The 19,630-nt window shown below is 36.8% G+C and overlaps 1 protein-coding gene across 2 annotated transcripts; it reads right to left on the minus strand.

The window, feature by feature from the left end:
* Positions 1-879: 879 nt before the first annotated feature.
* On the minus strand, positions 880-17,781 carry LOC147396700 (phosphatidylinositol/phosphatidylcholine transfer protein SFH9-like). 2 transcript variants are annotated; one of them, XM_086451752.1, is made up of 14 exons: positions 16,847-17,781; positions 12,239-12,338; positions 9,042-9,308; positions 8,844-8,921; positions 7,743-7,844; positions 7,588-7,637; positions 7,381-7,477; positions 7,164-7,259; positions 6,946-7,059; positions 4,316-4,400; positions 2,228-2,622; positions 2,036-2,110; positions 1,436-1,591; positions 880-1,275 (listed from the first exon to the last, which is right to left on the minus strand). In XM_086451752.1, exons 1-13 carry the CDS (start codon positions 17,038-17,040, stop codon positions 1,538-1,540), a joined length of 1,707 nt encoding a protein of 568 aa, XP_086307878.1. In that variant the 5' UTR covers positions 17,041-17,781; the 3' UTR covers positions 880-1,275; positions 1,436-1,537. The 2 variants fall into 2 exon arrangements, with proteins under 2 accessions (XP_086307878.1, XP_086307877.1); XM_086451751.1 differs by having other exon boundaries at positions 4,316-4,409; positions 16,847-17,779.
* Between the last annotated feature and the right edge of the window lie 1,849 nt (positions 17,782-19,630).

Genomic DNA, 19,630 nt, shown 5'->3' on the forward strand with positions numbered 1-19,630 from the left:
TATGTCCCTTGAATGCTTCCCTATATATGTATATGACGGTCAAATGTGATGGTGGTGGTGGGGACGACGAGGGTATTGATTTGAGATTGGGACACCATTTCCAATGGCAAAACCAATTAAACACGTGAAAAATGATTTTTCACCCTATTCTTCATGTGCAGTCACATACACCCTCAGTTAAAAACACTGTAAAATAACATGTAAACATTTTCTTTTTTACCATGTTCCTGTGAACATAGTTCCATTCTTTTCCTAAGATAAAAACTTAATTTGATAATTTCTTCCCTTAAGAATGCATTTATTTTTCCGAAACAATCGTCTACTTTATTATTTCCCATTAATTTGTTGTTTCATACTCGCATTATCAATGTTATTTTACATTATCATGCGTAGCTCAAGAAACACCTTCCAAGTTAACTAAAACACTGCAAGTTGTTACCGCACCCTATGTTTCACATGTTAGATCCTTGAAACGTATGGTATAAAATTGGACTTGACTAAACTCCATTGCTAATTGGGTCAAGACAACTCAGTTGAGTCCAATAAATATATATTCAATCAGTAAATATTCAAAAAGAAAAATTAAGAATAATATTTATTTTTTTTACTTTCTTAAAAAAAATCTAATACAACAACATAACTTGGTTGGAGCTTCCGTCATGTCTCGATGCATTTCCAAGTTGAATCCAAGACTAGGAAAGATACAATTAGAAATTATCCTATTTGAAAAATATCGAAGCAGCTCTGAAGAGAATTGTTTGAATGGTTTGTATTAGCACGCTCAACGAATGCTGATTATAGCACCAATTATAAGGAATGTACAAGTTGAAGGTTGAACATTGATTAGGATAGTGAAAGCAGATATGAATGCACTTTCAATGACAAAATACATGAATTTGGATAGAATCGAATGGTGAAACAACATTCATTTTACTGATCGCAAAATCTTTGGGTAAGGCTTTGCAGATGATGATTTGCAATCACCGGTGCATCATTTAGGATTTAGTATTGTTTTCTTAATTTGGTTAGACGAGCATCACCATCTAATTGAGATAGTAGTCTTTCATTTTTGTAGGCATGGCTGCCATTTGAAATTGACACGGGAACACACACATATAACTTAATAAAGAGAAGTGAAATCAAGTATACACAACACGGAAGTTTGTTGTCGAATGATTTTATAACCTTTTTTTGAAAGAATTGCATTCACTGTAGTCTCAGGTACGGTGTGCGCATTAAATTGCAATGCCATGTAGCCTCCTCTCAGTTGGAAACCTAATAACAAAAGGGATCAAAAGAAAAAAAAAAAAAAAAAAAGAAAAAAGAAAAAAAAAACAGAAAGATAGAAAAAGATACACTTCAGGGTGAGAGATCTATTTAGCTTTACAAACAGAATGGAAAAAAAAGTGATAATGGCATGTAGAATGGTTAGAACCTTATGGGCTTGCAAGGAAAAATAAAAGAAAATTGTTCTCAGGTCTCTGATCTATATAATAGTTGAAGCCTGGCAGCGGTCATCGGCTTCCAAAGCGTATGTTCAACTTCTTAGGTTATGACAGTTGCATTCTCTTAACCAGCAAGAGTTTCTCCTCTGCAATGTACAAGTGTATTATTGGAATTATGGTTCTGTAAACCTCAAAGGACAACAAGAAAAATAAATAAACAAATTTACAACCCCAAAGAGGGAGTGGTCTAACTTTCCACACATTAACACATCTATTGGTTAGGCTCCTATTAAATGGAAGCAGAACCACCAAATCTTGAGTTCCTCTCTCAAAAGGGGAGACCTGGGGGACCTCGAAAGCATGGTTGTGTGTTACAACCCCAAAGAAGTAAAGGTTTAAACTTTCCACACCATTAACGTCCAGGTGCTTTTGATGTATTGGTTAGTTTCCTATCAGTCTGCTAAAGCCCATAACAAAAACAATCCCAATATCCAGAATTGCCTCTATCTCACACTAGTTAGGTGTTTTCAACTGCATTAAGGCAAATTTTTTTTTCTTCTTTTGTTTCATTCGACTACATTTAAACTTACACTTAAGCTGGCTTCTTTTAAGTTCTCCAGTGACTCTGCTAGCTCAACTTGTTTTGATGTCGTTGCCTGCAGTGCCTACAAAAGTAAATCAGATTTAAGTTCTGAAAGAACAAATTAACAGCAATTATTGATATCTCTGACCAATGTGTAAATCGTAAAACAAACTAATTGAAAACGGGGGAAATGCCATACTTCCTTTGTTTTCCGTAAGTCGTATTCCATGGATTTAATACGACTCAATGACTCAAGAAGCATGTTGTCTTTCTCTGGAGGAATTCTCATGGGCTTACTGGTCAGTTCAGCAACCAGTGCATCTAATCTCTGCAGCCTCTCCAAACATGGATTGACGAGGTCCTCTGCAGCCTCTGAAACAAGTTGGTTTTGAGAACTTGTATCTGCCAAATTTCGATTGCGTTGAGTTTCCACCGGTTGTTCCACATGATGCACTGTGGCCATTCTCCCCAACCCACGAAGAACAAGAAGTAAAACCGCCAATATTTGATGTGCAAAGAGAGCAAATAATTTTGTTAAGTGAGGAATAAGCTTCCTCGGCTGCCTTCTTTGGATAACGGTATCAATTGGACCATCTGTTACAAAAGTCAAAATCTTAGATACGTGTGATAAGGCTTTGCACAAGAAGCAAACATTTTGAACTCATAAGGAATGTGAGAATCATTTCCATTGAATATCCAAGAAAAAATGATAATTTATCTGGCAATATGTCTGGTTCAAAATAGATTTGAGTCTAAGCTTGAAAGACTGCTTTGGGGAAAATCTTAGACAAACGTCGAGATCAATCAGTACAGAAAGCCATATCTCAACTATTTTGGGTTGGCTCCATTACCCTAGATCGGAAAGCTTTGCCAATTCATAATCCGAAGATGTTCCAAGTCCCCATAATTTACTATGATTGCTCAAAAGAAAAAAACGTTTTCTTAAACCCATTAGTCCCAATAAGATGGATGAAAGTGTAATGCAATTTGGTCTGTCATAAAATTCTTTCAAGGAGAAACAATTCCAAGGCCATCAGCTCTCCAGTTGAAGCAGTATTCTCTTCTTTGTAATTTTCCTAGAATGAAATAGTTAGAATTGTAAATCTGTATATGTTTTACTTACACATATGTTACTTGCTAGTCCATGTCTTTGGGGAGATACATGATCAATTTGCAAAGGGAATCTACACTGCCACTTGTCGTAAATGTGCAGTTATGAAAAATTTATCCTTCTTTGGACCAGCAAATTATTTATTTTGTTGAAAATGTTTTTCAACATATTATTTTTTTCTGAATAGGGTGATGTTGAGTAACATTTAATTTATGCTTTGATACAATTCTCTTGTCACATATATTCATATCTGACCTATAAATATGTACAAGGATGCAAAATTTCATAGTGAAGATCTCTTGAGTGTAAAATATAGGGGAATAATTTATACACGGTGTATTATTCTTCTGTATACAAGGGCCAAAACAATATCCTCTCTAATATTTTCTTTCATCGGTGAACAGAAGTGGTAGTCAATACACCTAAGTGACAGGGGATCCATCAGGTGAGCCGACATGTGGTTGATAATTTATTTAGTTTTTTTATCCAACACCTAGTTAATAGATAGAATTAGCAACATATGTAACATTTTCAATTTAATGGTGTCTCCTCTTTTGACTAGGGTAAATATTGTTGACGAGAAACATCTGTGAATGTCAGTCAGTGAAATTTTCAAATTTCCATAAAAACATACAATTGAGGTGAGTTAGGAGGACCTATGTTCTAAACTTGCTAACAAATCCATCTTAAGAGGAAAGAATAATTTCTTGTTATGTGCACAACTTTCTAGTTTCATCCATAACGAGCTAATGATTCCAAATAATTTTATAACGGTAAAATAAGACTCACCAAATTTCAAACTCACCCAAATTAAGAGATTAAAAACACAGAGAAGTAAGTTGCAAAACTTGTGGGAGTTCAGCCTCTATTGTGACCTATGGGTTCCACTCATCCCCTTTCTACGAGGGTAAAGACATGGCAAAGCACTGTGCATCAACCCCCCCACCCACACACACACACACACAGTTTTAATAAAGACATGATATCCACATTGATCAAATTGAACCAAGTCTATGGCTTGACTAGTGCAACACCTAAACACTATTCCATGAGTAAATTTGAGGATCTATTTGTCGTTCTTATAAATTTATATGGCATGGCTTCATAATTCCGCAAAGTGAGAATCTTATCATGAAGGCAAAAAAAAGCTTGACTAAATGCCAGGTGATCACATACCTGTAGAATCAACATCTTCAGCTCTTGTGGCAACACCAGCTGGTTCAACCATGCTGCAAGAGGTTCCACAGTCCACCAAGATTTCCTGAGAAAGCTATAGCATAAAACAAGAACAAGTTGAATTTTTTTCTATTTTTTAGCAAATATTTTGCACGTCGTTATGCAGGAATAATTCACATACATGCAAAATGACACTGACAAATGCACCCACCATCCAAGGACAACTAAGTTTTGCCTACAACTTGAAGGTTCCAATTAGCTAAGAGGTAAAGGCTTGAGAAGAGTTGATCCATGACCTAGGTTCAAATCCCATTGAACCCATCTTCAACTCTATTAACCACTAATCAGTTGCTTGCTTAGCAGAAACAAAAAAAAGTTGTGCCTACAATTTTAGTTTTCACATGCCACCTCATGAGCCAGATACTAAATGTAATACAACAAGGTAAGGATGACACAACAGTTCTTTCAATCAATGAAACAACATCATGAATGTTTAGAAAAAATGTCAAACTATTCATAGTTCCAAGTTCCAACTCTATTTATCCAGAGATATTTTGGAACTATTATTTGACCAATTTAGCAAAACGCAGCACATCTGCGTATTTCATGATGAAATTGAGTGTTTAACCTATCACTTTTTTCTGGATCGATAAAGAAAACCTGTCTGCCACCATTTATGCATTTTATTACGCAAATAAAATCCAGTTATACATATTTATCCAACAATTTTAACAGTAAACATTTATTCAATGAGCTCAACTCACAACACAATCCAACAAAGACACTAATTGAAGGCTCTCAAGTGCGAGCCACAGGAAATAACAAGCGTCACATCACAAGTTGTCCCTTCGATTTTATATATCATCTTTCCTCTTCTCTTCATTTTACAATAATACCCCTCCAACAATATTGTCTTCCCCTCCCCCCCCCCCCCCCCCCCTTCCTTTTCCAATAATACCCCCTCCAACTGTATTGCCTTTCCTCTTCTATCCTCATCAACCCTAAAAAGGATGTTGTGCTGATAAGGACGGGCAAACTCTAGTATATATATATAACTTAAAACATAAACACAAGGTTTTTACTGAGAGGTGGCACACTTGACTTGTAATCATGAAGTTAAAACTTAATCTTGATCAGATAGTCCAGTGCCAATGCCAAGCTACCAAGGATGATCTTGATGATTTGGACCCAAGTCAACGGGTCAAAACCATAAACAAAATTTTCAAGTTAAGATTGAGTTAGGGTTGAAACAAGGATGAGTCAGAACAAAAGTTGATTCAAAGCCAAATTGGGATAGTGTCAAAGTCTAGGCAAATGGATCCCTAGTCACTTTATAATTATGACTTGGCTTTCGGCAATAACAAGTTGATTCAGGTGAGTCGACTCAATATTAGAGGAACTAATGGTTATTCTTGATCAGATAGTCCATGACCTATACAAACCTAGCGCTTTGATATCATGTTGACAACCATTTACCCCAAAAGACCGATCTGATAGGGAAGAAACAACTATGAATATAAGAGGGTCATGGGTTGAAATAGGGCACGATATGTGAGCACGTAACACCTGGGAGCAGAGGCGGATAACACAACACTCAACAAAAAGTTAATTCCTAGAGTGACTTATTTATCATTGGATTTTTCTAGCCTTAACCCATGGCTGAGGTTTTTCATCCAACAGATGCTTGAGATAAAAGAAAAAAAAACACAATTTTCTTAGAGACAAGTTCTTGCTTTCTAAGGATTAATGTATTTTTAAATAGATATATTTTTCTTCCAAACCTTAGCAGTTAGCATCTCAAACTTCTAATGGAGAGTCTCAACCCTGGGATGAGGCTAATGTTTTCCTGTATCATTGAGCCTCAAAATCCAGACTTGGCGAACCTACTAAGGCATATAAATGCAGCCCTACACTGGCCCACATAGGACTATGTCTAAAAGTCATCAGGTAGAATATCTCTACTTTATTGTTGTTATCTTGTTGGGTGTTGCATGCCTGCACTTGCCCAAATAGCTCGCCTAGGAACTTGACTGTAACCAAAACCATGGCAATACCATGAAATCATGAAAATCATTTGAGATCTAGGCACTGAGGGAGTGTTGATCTTAGTTGAGGAGCATAACCAACGCATGCAAGTGCTGGTGGGCCTACTAATGGACCGCAGATCTAGCAGTTACTCCCTCTCACAAGAATAAATTTAACAAAGTGAAACTAAACTTTGAAATAGTTGGATGGAGAAATAGGATTCATTTAGTTGTCCCCGATATCTGGGACATGGAGCAAACAATGGTGATGGTGATGAATCAAAACTAAACCTTTCAACTAGATTTCCTATTCAAGTAGATACTAACTCTTATCTATGAGAAAAAGCTTACTTTGAATAGCAATCTAGATTCCATACCCATGACAATCTAGATGTGAGAGAAAGCTTTACTTTTTTTGGCAAGTACTTCAACCCAATCAATAGAACACAAAAACGAATTAAAAAATATTAAAAATGACGATGATGATTATGGTAATACATTTAAAGAAAACCCAGAAATTAACATGAAGATAGATATCCATATTCTTCAAGAAAATTTGAATAACAACACTACTAGTTTGGAGAAAGTGAATGCCAGAAAACTCACTTCTTCATGGAGTGGAGTTAATTGAGTGAAGCCGGAAGTCCTTGGCTTAGTTGAAGAGTCAAAGTCTTCAACATCTGAACCTGACTCAGTAGAAGATGTTTCACTACTTACAACCTGCAATAACCAAGGAAAGTAAAAAACTAAACATAACAAATGGCTACAAAATCACCTAACAACTAACAAGTGCATAAAACTCCATGATTTGATCTACAACTCACCTTAGGAAAGCGTAATTTAACTTGAAAATTGATGTTCCCATCCTCTTCAGAAACACTAGCTGTTTCCCTCATATATTTTGCCTCTCCGGTAACCAGCTGCGAAGAGAGGGTCACGAATGCGATAAAGTATTTTTCAGCCGGAATAAACCTAAGAATAGTTCAGGCCTCAGTTGAAATGTTTAAGCATCATCACAAATGAATATAAAATGGATCATACTTTCATTATTTCTGGATCACTCCACGGTCCCTTTTCAGATCTTAGACATCCTTCATTTGAACATGTACAAGAGCCACCAAGAAAATCTGGCAATTGACTATTGAGAAAAAATAAGATAAAATTAGTTTTGGTGCAAGATTTCCACAACTTCTTCCCATAGGACAAAAATCCATGATATTGAAACATTATGCAAAGCACAAATTGGACCTTGAATCTATAATTTCCAGCAGCTTATTCTGATATTTATTCCCTACAACCTGTGAAAATCAGAAGAAGATTTTTTTAGTTCCATAAGACCTTAAAAGGTTTCATTTACATGTATCTTTGAAAGCACAAGTACTATATATGCCCATTCCCCTTACATGTATCTTTGAGGCAGTCTTTGGATCAAGAAAACCTTTTATTGTGTTCCATAGCAATTTGAAACCATTACCAGCATTAACAATGAACATCTGATGTAAAGTCTGCAGAAAAGGAGTTGATATTAGTAAAGAGTTGTGCTGAAGTGACCTCAAGATTGTACCTCATATCTCACTTTCCCGATGTGGAAGGAACCATAGATGTTTTTCATTGTATCTCGACGAAAAGCATTTATGGTTCCTACACACTTCCATGTTAGGAAAGTGAGATATGAGGTACAATCTTGGGGTCACTTCAGCATTAGCATTATTCATTAGTAAAAGATCATTGGACTGATAAATTTGGGGGTCCAACTCAAAACCAATTGGCAATGAGTGGAGAGGCCCAAGAGCTTATAAGGAGAGAGACAAAGCAATGAGTGTCCGATATGAAACTAAACTCAACATGCCCCTGCACGTGTGGACCGAACTGGGCCAAAACACATGGAGATATGAATTTGGTGACATGGAGGAGAGAAAGGCCTGCTCTGATACCATGATAAATTTGGGGGTCCAACTCAAAACCAATTGGCAATGAGTGGAGAGGCCCAAGAGCTTATAAGGAGAGAGACAAGGCAATGAGTGTCCAATGTGGGACTAAACTCAACAGCCCTCGCACGTGTGGGCTGGACTGGGCCAAAGCACGTGGAGATATGAATTGGGTGATGTAGGGGAGAGAAAGGCCTGTTCTAATACCATGATAAATTTGGGGGTCCAACTCAAAACCAATTGGCAATGAATAGAGAGGTCTAGGAGCTTATAAGGAGAGAGAAAGGCAATGAGCGTCCGATGTGGGACTCAAAACCAATTGGTTGGTTAGCATGGTATTAGAGCGTTGGTTTGTATAGGTTACAGGTTCGAATCTTTCCACCCTTATGAGTGAGGGGGAGTGTTGAGTGTATATTTTCCTCCACTCTCGGGTGAGTCATACCCCAATTAGGCCCCAGACCCCCTTATATTTATAGTTTTCCCCTTCTCCAACAGATTGGTCTTTTGGAGTAGTTGGTTGGTTAACATGGACTATATGTATAAAAATTCAAATTTCTCGTAACAAACTAAACATACCTCAGGATAGTAGTCTCCGCCAATTTTCTGCATGTGCATAACAAGATCACGTGCAACTTTACCGAAACTCATCCAATTCTGCACATGAACTAATTCATAAGAAGAAACTACCAAATAGGGCCAGCACAAAAAAAAAGAAAAAAAGAAAAAAAGAAATGCCACAATGCAAAATAAGGTCATCTTAGGCTAAGACCGTACCACGTCATGCACATCCAATATTGTAGTTGTAGAATCAATATGTCTCTTGGCTGCAATGGTACATGCAGGAAACTTCTCAAGAAAAGCCTTCTCAAACTCCTGAATGTGATATTTCAAATACCGGTCCACTGTGGTAACACTCATAAGCTTATTTGGATCAACTTTACCAAGTCTTTCAATATAAATAGGTCTTCCCTCTTTGTCCACTCCATGGTAACCATGAGGATAATAATGTTGAACTTCTTCCAATTCATCAAATGTGAAGTCCTAACCAAAGTTCATGGTATGACACATCTGTTAGCATGTTGAAAATATAGTCTGAATAGTGAAGATTACTTACTAACTATAAATTATGCTTTTTCTCAAATATGTTGTCGGTGAACTTAATTTATATTTGTCTCTGAACACCTTTCAAAAAATACAAAATATAATTGTATCTGAACTTCAAAAATTCTAATATAGCATTTAACAATAAAAGTTAAGAAAACATTGTGATTGCATAGTTTTACACGATTTTTCTACACTATGCACGTCAAAAAACGAAGTCATATGCATTGGTAATACAAGTAAATACAACTACTCCATATTAAGTGTAAAAATTAGTTCAGTGATTCCACAAGTATGAAACTGCAAACTGCTTAAAATGAGACATAAACCATTCTTAACATACAAAACAAGATTTTTTTATATTCAAAAACCCAAAAGATAGCGATTCAAGAATTAGGTATTGCTACCCAATTTGACCCAATAGCTCTTCTGAGTGGATAAGGACCTGTATTGTTGAGTGAAATGTCTAGGATTCAATGCCCCATTGGCATCTTTGAGTTAATGAACATGCTTAAAACAGACTTTACCTTATGCTAATACTCAACATCTCATGATTGCCCACCTATTAGAGTTAGAAAGTGGATGCAGGACAACCTAGTTTTGTTTGATTCTAAGGTTGTTCTACTTTGGGAAGGGTGGTGGAAAGGGCTAATTAGGTGGTGAAGAAGAAAAATTATGAAAATGATTTTATTTTTTGGAGAGGAAATCTAGTGGGTAATCTCATCTAAAACATCCCAGTAAATTAAAAGAGATAAAAAAAAATCACTCTAGACCCAAACAAACTGCAACCTAAATAATTCCAAAATTTCCATTGGAACCTATGACGACTAGCGTCCTACATCAAAAGGCCTATATTCTGTAGGTGTTTGGTTTAGAATCCATTTGCACCTACGAGTTACTAATAGAGGACTAAAAAATCTCACCCCATAAAAGCATCAAACATTGCGCAAATACATACTAGTTCGAGCTGGCATGTTCCCGTATTTTTGAGTGAAAGGTCTTGAGTTGAAAATCTATATTCACCTTTGAGTTGGTAATCTCATTACAAACAGGTTTTGCCCACTTGGCAACATCGGACACTTTAACTGGTGAAAACGCCAAAGATTTTAGTAAATGCCTGTTGGTTTTAGTTGGCATTGCTTGTCTTGTTGAGTGACAGGTCTTGGGTTCACAACTCATTTGCAGTTTTGAGTTCTTGGCATTCTTTAAGAAGATACAACAATGCTAAGTTAGTAGATTGTGAGTGTTGATACTATCAACCTTGTTCACAAGCCGCTTTTCACCCACAAACTACTAACCATTTGCTAGACTACTCCAAAAGAAGGGGGGGGAGCTATGACATCACTACAATTTCACTGTCCACAACATTTTCAGAAGAATCAACAACCATTGTTTTTTAAATTCATTGATAGACAGTTTGGATCAATGTTTTCAAAGCCATTAGTGGCTTACTTACTTGAGACTCACCTTAGGCTGAGACTCTCACAAAGGTCCTGAGGATTTAAGAGGAAGTTCTTTTCCCTCAAAGACTTCCACCTCACTCTACAGTGCATTGGAAATATTTACATCTTGGGGGAGGGGCACGCCATTTCATTAAGGTGCATTAGGGGTATTTATCTCTCTCTGAGTTTTTGTAGTATTATTACATAGTAGTCATTATAGTTATAAATTTGTCCCTAGAATAACATTTAATTTAGATAAAGGTGCACAACTATATATCTTTCATCATCCTTTCCTAATCCATGGTTGGTTTGTAACTATACCAATCTCAGGTTCTTCTTCCACTATTTTTCATCCCCCCTCCTCTTTTCTATGCCGAAACTACTCCATCAGTGTTAAGACTGATGGTATGTTTTTAAGATAGATTGGCTGAACGCTGCAAGTGTTGGCTTTGTTTGAGGGATTGTAACTTGAAAAGTTGGAGGTACAGATGTGGGGTAATTTTAATTTTATTTTGATGAGTTTGGAATTTGGAATTGTCAACGTAATGCACGCAAATAAACTAAGTAAAATGTAAGTGCTGTTTTGGAATTCTAGGGAACAAGAACTTTCCATTATTGGATGTCGTAATTATAAGGTTGAATACATTTATTTCCACAGTAATACATTTGTTTTCCTTGCTCTTCTTTGCTTTGTGTGCTTTTGAGGACTGCTTGTCCTCTCATCAAATAATTTTCATTTATCAAAAAACAAAAAAAAAAGTTGATTTACATGACTTGTATAATTTAGGAGAAACATTTCTAGTGCGAGTGGTGCAGGATTCACTTCCTATGCAAGTTGTCCAGAGCCATACATGTGGCGACTTGGTAGTCAATCTAGGCACAACTTGGATGGTCCATAACCCAAAATTCATATCTTTTAGCACAATTCTTAGCATCCAACTTATAGCATTCATTATCGACAGTCAAAGAGAAGCAATGTAGCTTCCATACACACCGGTCTTGTGTCCATTGATCCAAATTATTAAATGTAAGACTGACCCTTCGTTTGACCACATCCCCAGATTCACACTACTCTGGACAAGTCCAACAGGGACATCAAGAGAATTCTTTAGGCCAACCAAAAAATCTTGGGAATAATAATGTTGTCAAAACTTCATTGTTTCAATTTTCAACAATTTGAATCTACAAAAGACGTGCATTTCAGGCTATGTTACCACAACTGCATTAAAAAGTCCATCTAAGAGTTAAAGTTGATGTGAACAGTGTCAATTCCATGCCATCACCAATTTAAGTTGGGGCACATTGCCACATGTACTGCTTTGGACAATAACCATTTGAACAAATGAGACAATAGATTATAGATTGATATATTAGAACAAGTGCTACTCATCAAAAAGAAGATGAATGAGATTATGATTGAACACTTACCTGTAAAATAGAATCTACCCTGTTCTCTTTCCTCCACTGGAGCATTTCGGCCCACATGTGAACTGCTTTTTCAATGTTAAACTTTCTAGCTTTCAAAACTCTGCAGTAACATAAGGCCCTTCTTACATAAAAAGAAAAATCTAGTGCTGAAAATGATGCAGAAAAGGGAGTATACAACCTATATCATGCATTATAACTACAACTTGCTTAAGATATTAGTTTTGATGCGGGACAGTGATGCCTAAAATGATGAGTCTGAGACCAAGATTAAATCAAATAAACAATGCCCACATAAATCTTAGCTAACACAACCGCAAGTGATAAAGAAGTGTAACAGGCAATTGAAATCCAAATCCTAAAAGCAATCACAATCCCACAAAGAAAAATCCCTTGAGTGTTAGAATGAAGGGATGCTAATGGAAGATTGAACTTTCACTAACTTTGGGCTTTAATCCAATATTCACTTAAGAGTTTAGTCAAGTCCCAAGGATTTCAAGGGTAACAGATTTGTCTCAAAACTCAATGTCATAAATTTTTTCCAGCAACATATTGTTTCTAAAACATTAGAGAAAAGAGTGAGAAGAAGCTATATTTTAAAATAGTAACTTTCCAAAAATGGAAAAATTAATTAAAAAAAAAAAAAAACTCTCCTACCAATTTAAAATACCAAATAATAAACTTCTAAACAAATAGGACTAAAAAAAAGGCCCATAATTTAGTCCAATAACTAAAATAAAATAAAATCCTAAAACTAAAATATGGCCCAAATAGGGTAGGCCCATGATCTTTGATGTCCCCATCAAGTTTTGGCCTTAAACATCCCACAATCCCTATATCTTTTTTTTTTTTTAATCTATAAAAATGCTTTTATTAATGAGGGCGGTCGAAGAGACCTAAAACCCCAAAGGTAAACAAAGAGAACCAAATGGAATTAAACTTAAAAAATAAAAAAACCAACACCTCCACAAGGCTACAAGCTACCTATACGATTACAAACCCAATCCCACCTTTCCAAGAAGTCTTTCAAAATGAACCCCTCTCGCTTCAATGTACACCGAGCTCCAATGAAACAAGAGACCCAAGATTTCAATATTGACTTTGTGAACTACTACTCTCTCCTTATTTTCGAAAACTTTGCTATTTCTTTGATATTTTAGTAAGATTCTAAGTTGTTATGATGGAGTTATCTATAAAAAGAGCTACAAATCCCAAAATTCGATAATCAATGAATCATCAATTTAATTATTTTTTCTCTTTTAATTACTTTTTAGCTTTATGCTTTATTTTCTTTCAAGCTATTGCTTGTTTATCAATTGAATCTATTGATTCAAATTGATTTTGAGTGCTCCATTAAACACAACCTATCGCTTCCGCTACGTCATTGACTTACAACAAGAAATCTTCCATCAGTTGTAACCAAATCAGACTAGCCCAATATAGCTACATTGGCTTCAAAAGAAGCCACATTAGTTGGTTCGACCCAATCCAACTCATGCCTGCAACCCCCCCTGCTACATTCATGTACATCGCACCCACACTTACATCCAGATCCACGGAACAATCTACAAGTGACACATCATCCTCCTTTAGTTGATCTGACGGTTTCGCATGGTACCATCGAGAAGTCTCCATCGATTTCTCCTGAGCCTCTGGCCAGCTATGATCAAGAAAAGATTTTTCAGGATTCAAAAAATCCTCGACCATAGCGTTGTCAAAACCCATTTTCTGCGAAGCTAACTCCACATCTAAATTTGATACATCCAAGTCATCCTACCTACCAACCACCACCGCCGTCGAAGACGTAACCCACAGTGCAACTCTCGATCCACTAACACCATTTGACGAACTATGGGGCTTCTCACAATCATCTCCCCATACAGGTTCTTTCCCTTCTCTTTTCAACTGAACACCAGCCCCTTCAAACCCTGCTACCCTGTTAATATCCCTTGGCGAATCCTTCTGCAGTTCACTGATTTTGATGCTGACCCAGTAGTCGAAACTTCCATTTGACACTTTCAGAAAGTTAGCAAAGCTATCTCCTGTGTTTGCCACACGGATTCTAGCCACTGATAGATCTTTTAAGGAGCAAGTAAGACCATTTACTTCTAGCAGACCTCCAAACGATTCTCCTACGTTTGAAATACTCCTCTAACCAAAGATGAAATGGAAGCACCTCAATACTTGAGATTAACAAAATTTTCAACCTTACAAAGAAGTTGAACATCTTAAAGTTTGGTGCAAATAAGATCCTTCTGCGATGGTTGATTGGTATAAGAGAGAAGTCTGGACTTCCATACAAGTTTCTAATAGCCTGCTTGACCTCTACCCAATCTAACCCACTGATTGTAGTCTCGTAGATGATAGCCTTAATCCAAGGGCCAAACATAGCTGCACAATTCGTATCAGACCTCATAGTTATTGATAAAACTCCACTCAAGTGGGGGCCACTTCCAACGACATCTCTCATGGGCCCTGCACCTTTAACACCAACCTAGGGATCTACCTAGAGACTCCCTCACCCTTTCTATTGAATTTCTACATCCTTCACAGTCACAAGGTCTATTTTCCAAGGATCCTTTGCTATCGAGGGCCCTACGCCTTTTCTCGCCATGACAGGATTACCACGTGAGTCAATAGGGTTACGAAGTTCCTCAACAAGAATTCTCTATCCAAACCCTTCACAACCTTCTGGAATAAGCAAAAGAACGGACCACCCAAAGCTACAAAAATTTGAAATCCTGATGAATCTACCACAACTGTTAAAATCTCTTGCAACAATAAGACTCCTCTTGTCAACTGTCGACTTGAGTCGAAATGGTTTACCAGCTTCACAACAAGTAGCTTTTTCCAACGCCCAAGCAATCCATGAAGCTTCTACGCTAGAGCAGTGTAACTTAGCTTCCCTTTTCCCGCCTCTTTCCATGATACTAACCATTCTAAGATTCTTTACCCAGATTAATTTCAATTCAAAAACTTTTAGATCTACTTGAATCGGAACACCACCATTGCAAGATTCCACCATTAACTTCCGCCATCTACCTTCTCTCTGGTTCTTCACCACGGTTACATATTTTCTCTCCGGTTCTTCACCATCGGATCATGTTTTTGGAATAACCCAACTATATCCCTATACCTCATTAGAAATATGTGAACAGTTTCATTCATGTACTCGATCATCTTATTGCAGAAAGAACACATGCACACATGCATGAACACCATGGTTTTAAAACTTGCTTTGGCGTCTCGTCTCATCCGTGAACGAGAGCGAGTCATCTCAGACAAGTTTTCCAATATGTTTGAGACGTCTCGTTCAACAATGAGAAAAATGAACGTGGGTTTTAAATCTCGTTCGATACATTGACTTGTCCATCCGTCTCGTTGCTGGGCGATATTGAGATGACTCGAGCGATACGTCTCGGTCTCGAACGAGTTTTGAAACCATGATGCACACACACATACAAAACTTATGGATGAGCTATTTCTTGTATCAAGCATAGTCTCGGTTTGAGAGCCCACTGGTTGCAAAAGATAGACCACCATATCCTTGCATGCTAAAACACTGACAAGCCAAAATTTATTGTATATCAGAACCTAGCGTATAACATTAAGCATGAACCTCATAGACTCAGAACGTGTGATTGGGGATCATGCCAAGACAACGAGAAGGATTGCCTAGCGATGTGATGGCTTCAGTATGAAAAGTCAACATTGAACTTGTCTCTCCTAACTCATAAAGTGAACCTGAATAAAGGGTAAGATAGTATACTGCACACGTAACCTTCCTGTGACTATGCCATGAAACCATCCCTTCATTGTCATGCAAGTAAGAATACAAATCATAATTACATTGAAAAAAAAAAAAAATACAATTTATCTTAATCATCTAAGAAGGTCTAAGTTTTTGCTTGTGAACTACAAAGTATCTATCAATTAACTCCCCCCCCGTTTCCCCCTTTAAAAAAAGGTATTTGCAATTAGTGTATCTTGTTCATTAGTCAATACTACAGCTGAGGTGGGGAATTTAACAGAGACAAAGGCCTGGTCTTCTTTATATTGTAAGTTCTTTACAAAATACTAATCAAGGTTCGAGAAACCATATCAACTCAAGCCTTCAAAAATGCAATTATCTAGGAAGATTAATGTGATCCAAATATACTATGTCTCAGTTTCTATACCTTCGAAAGCTTGTAGCCTTCTAGGTGAAACCTTAACCTGCTTAACAATCAATTGCAAATTCAGTTGATCGAGATCATGGTCCACAAGGTATGCACCTTCGAACCATAATGGGAGCTTTGCTATAGTTCTCTAAGCTACTTTGAAATGTGTTCTTCAAAACTATTGGTTTTGGTTCAACAGTCTTTGTCTCATCCCCAATAAGCTCTGCCTTAACTTCTGTAACCCAATTCATTGAACATCACATTGATGGATCATTCTAGAAAACAAAGTAAACCCAATCATACTGAAGTATAGAACCCAAATCAGGAAAATGGTTGGATTCACATATGATTTTGCATGAATAGACCATTACACACCTCATCAATTCCCACCAAACAAATGAAAAACCCGCAATTGTCATGATGTAAAAGACACTAAATTAGTTTAATTTACCTCCGCATTACATGGTAATCGTCATGGCTAGCTGGAAGAAGATCCTGTGCAAGCAGGACCTGACGAAATGCATCAACAGCTTCCATCTCCTCTGCATTCCGAACATCTTCGATCGAAACCGACCTAAACCGACAATCACGAACCCTCTTGCCTCTTCTCCTGATATTTTGAGTTAATTTCGTGGAAGTCTGCATTGCCTTATTAAGAGATCCGATCTGAGTTCTTCTCCTCTCTTCCTTAGAGATATCCAGATCAAATCCACGTGCTCTCTCCTCTTCTTGAATTGGAAATTCTTTGCCTAGCCTCAAGCAATCACAGATTGGATCACAAAATTGGAACCAAAAAATCTAATCTTGAATCCGAATAACCTGGCATTCTGTCTTCTAAACATGCAATTCAAGTACGAATTCATAGATCTCATCAACCTGCATAATTCTCCATTAAGATCTGTATTTCGAATCAGACGAAAACGACAAGAATTTTCTTCCACAAACAGACAAAAATCGGAATTAACGCAAACCAAAACCCAAAGATCCACCAATTTCCAATCAGAAAAATGTATCAAATCAAGAAATTGAGATCAAGATTCAAGAATCAATAAAAACATCAATGATTTTCAAATCACCGAATTTTCCACTGTTATAAAAGAACAATAGATCGATCGTCTAACGAATATTTAATTTGTACAATTAAATTGGTTAGAATTGAAATATCGATTCAAATCTCTCTTTCTCTCGATCTCTCAACCTGAGAACTGTTGTATATAAGGAGGTTGAGTTGTGAAGTAGATCTCATTTTTTTTTAGAGTCGAAACGTCTATAAAATCTTTAGACTTTAGATTTTCTTTTCCCGTTATGACGTCATGTCACTTTCATAAAAAATTAAATAAACAAATAACGTGGCGTGGAACCGCCGCTTTCACCTCTTTCCAATGGAGCAGTCGGCGTTGGGGGCTTGGGAGCTTCGCAACTGTTATTTAAAAGACAAATGGTTTTAAAACTCGTTTGAGACCCAACTCGTACGAGTTCGATATGACTCGAACGAGTCATCCTTGTCTTTCGGTGACACAATCACTTGGTCAAATAGACCAAGCATCAATAGAACTGAGTCCACGTACCCTTTATCAACCATAACTTATCCATCTTAAATATGTCTATATTTATGAGGGAAAATGCTGGAATGACATAGGGTATTTATTGCGATTCTCACAAGTCTCATGTGAGATGTGCACATAATCATAGATGTGTTTCCTTGCGATACGAGTAAAAATCATTTACGGTTATGTATGCACGTCCATGTCAGAATTGTGAGAGTCATAATAAATCCTGTGTCACCCCAACACGACTCATTTATGAGACTAGGATTTATCTCGGCAATATTAACTCCTTATATACACGTAAGGGAATTCAATTATTTCGCCTATCTTATCATCAATGATGCACACCTCATTATTGAGAAAAGGCATAATCAAAGAAATCAAAGGTCTGGTATGCGCACCAAATCAACTTAGAAAAAGTCATGCACGATATGAGTCATAGAGGGATTCATTAAAAATGTAACATGTCATCTAGACAATCTGACAAAGCACGCTATAAGCATTTGTTCATTTCCTCTATGATACTAATAAAATATTAAAATATGAGTCCAATCATAGTGGACTTAGAAGAGGTCTAAGTTCGACACAAAAAAGGGTATCCAAGTTGTGATATGTATTTGAGATACACTTCTATTTTCAAACTGATGACAAGTCCTTTGATCTCAATCTACTCTAATAGATTAGTAAAAAATAGTGATCTCTTAATTAAATAAAATTTTTACCTTCATTTTCAATCTTAAAAATTCTATCTCCTTTAACCTTCAAATCTAATTAGTTAAAAAAGATTTTTGGTGAATTAGAAGACAATGGAATTTTGAGTTAAAAATTCCTGAATTTTCTCAAAGGGTGTGATGGGGTTGAATATACTAAAAATATTTTACCATAGTAGATGAACAACTTGAAAATGACATATTTTTTAGAGAAAAATCAAGGGTTTCGAGTTAGAGTGATATGAATCCAACAAGTACATGAAACATACCTAAGTGGTAGTGGTGTAGAAATTTAAGTTTGTATTTTATCTTGGATTGTAGCACACCATCGTGCTTTACAATTGATGTTTGAAATAGTCAACTCTATGACAACTTTCACTCTGGTACCCATATTTCTAGAAACCCAAGTAGTCCATTTCCCCAGTCACTCATTCCATTAATGTCCTTGATGCCACTTCGTGGTGGGCTTTCACTTTGTGGTACCCTTATTTATGTGCCCCAAACCCATTCCCCTCAAATAGCTATTTTTCCAAATCACTCCTTTCGAGGCTTCAAAATGAGAAGTGATGTTGGATTCATTGTTAGTTTTGATACCAAATGATGTGAATCCAGCCAATCCATAAAAAAAAAAATCTAAGTCTTAGTAGCTTGGAAAATTAATCTCTTAATTGTTTGGGGTTGCAACATAGAGGTTGATGATGAATGTATTTAGTAGGGTTGGCGATGGGTGAGTTCGGGCGGGGCTTGGTTGAGTCTTAACCCAACCTAACAGAGGTAGACTATTCCTTAGACCAGCCCTATACTCCTTCAGGTGTAAGTTGGCTACGTTCGCCCTAACGGCGATTAACTGGCTAACCAACTCAATGGACATTGAGGTCAGATTTTACAGTCCATAAGAAAGACTGAGGTCAAGGGGCATGTCACCAGTTTCAAAAGATTTGAGTGTATCTCAAATATTCAACATAGAGAATATTCTAT

Source organism: Akebia trifoliata, chromosome 8, assembly GCF_017979445.1.
Source record: "Akebia trifoliata isolate Shusen 1 chromosome 8, ASM1797944v1, whole genome shotgun sequence".
In the NCBI taxonomy this organism is placed as follows: Eukaryota; Viridiplantae; Streptophyta; class Magnoliopsida; order Ranunculales; family Lardizabalaceae; genus Akebia; species Akebia trifoliata.

What these genes read in the sequence shown, in the direction of transcription:
- LOC147396700 (XM_086451751.1), bottom strand. Translation starts at nt 17,040, where the DNA reads ATGCAGACTTCCACGAAATTAACTCAAAATATCAGGAGAAGAGGCAAG. An exon ending in AGACTGCCTCAAAGATACAT is followed by an intron (nt 7,638 to 7,742) that starts GTAAGGGGAATG and finishes TGATTTTCACAG; the next exon opens with GTTGTAGGGAATAAATATCA. An exon ending in CTGGAAATTATAGATTCAAG is followed by an intron (nt 7,478 to 7,587) that starts GTCCAATTTGTG and finishes TTTTCTCAATAG; the next exon opens with TCAATTGCCAGATTTTCTTG.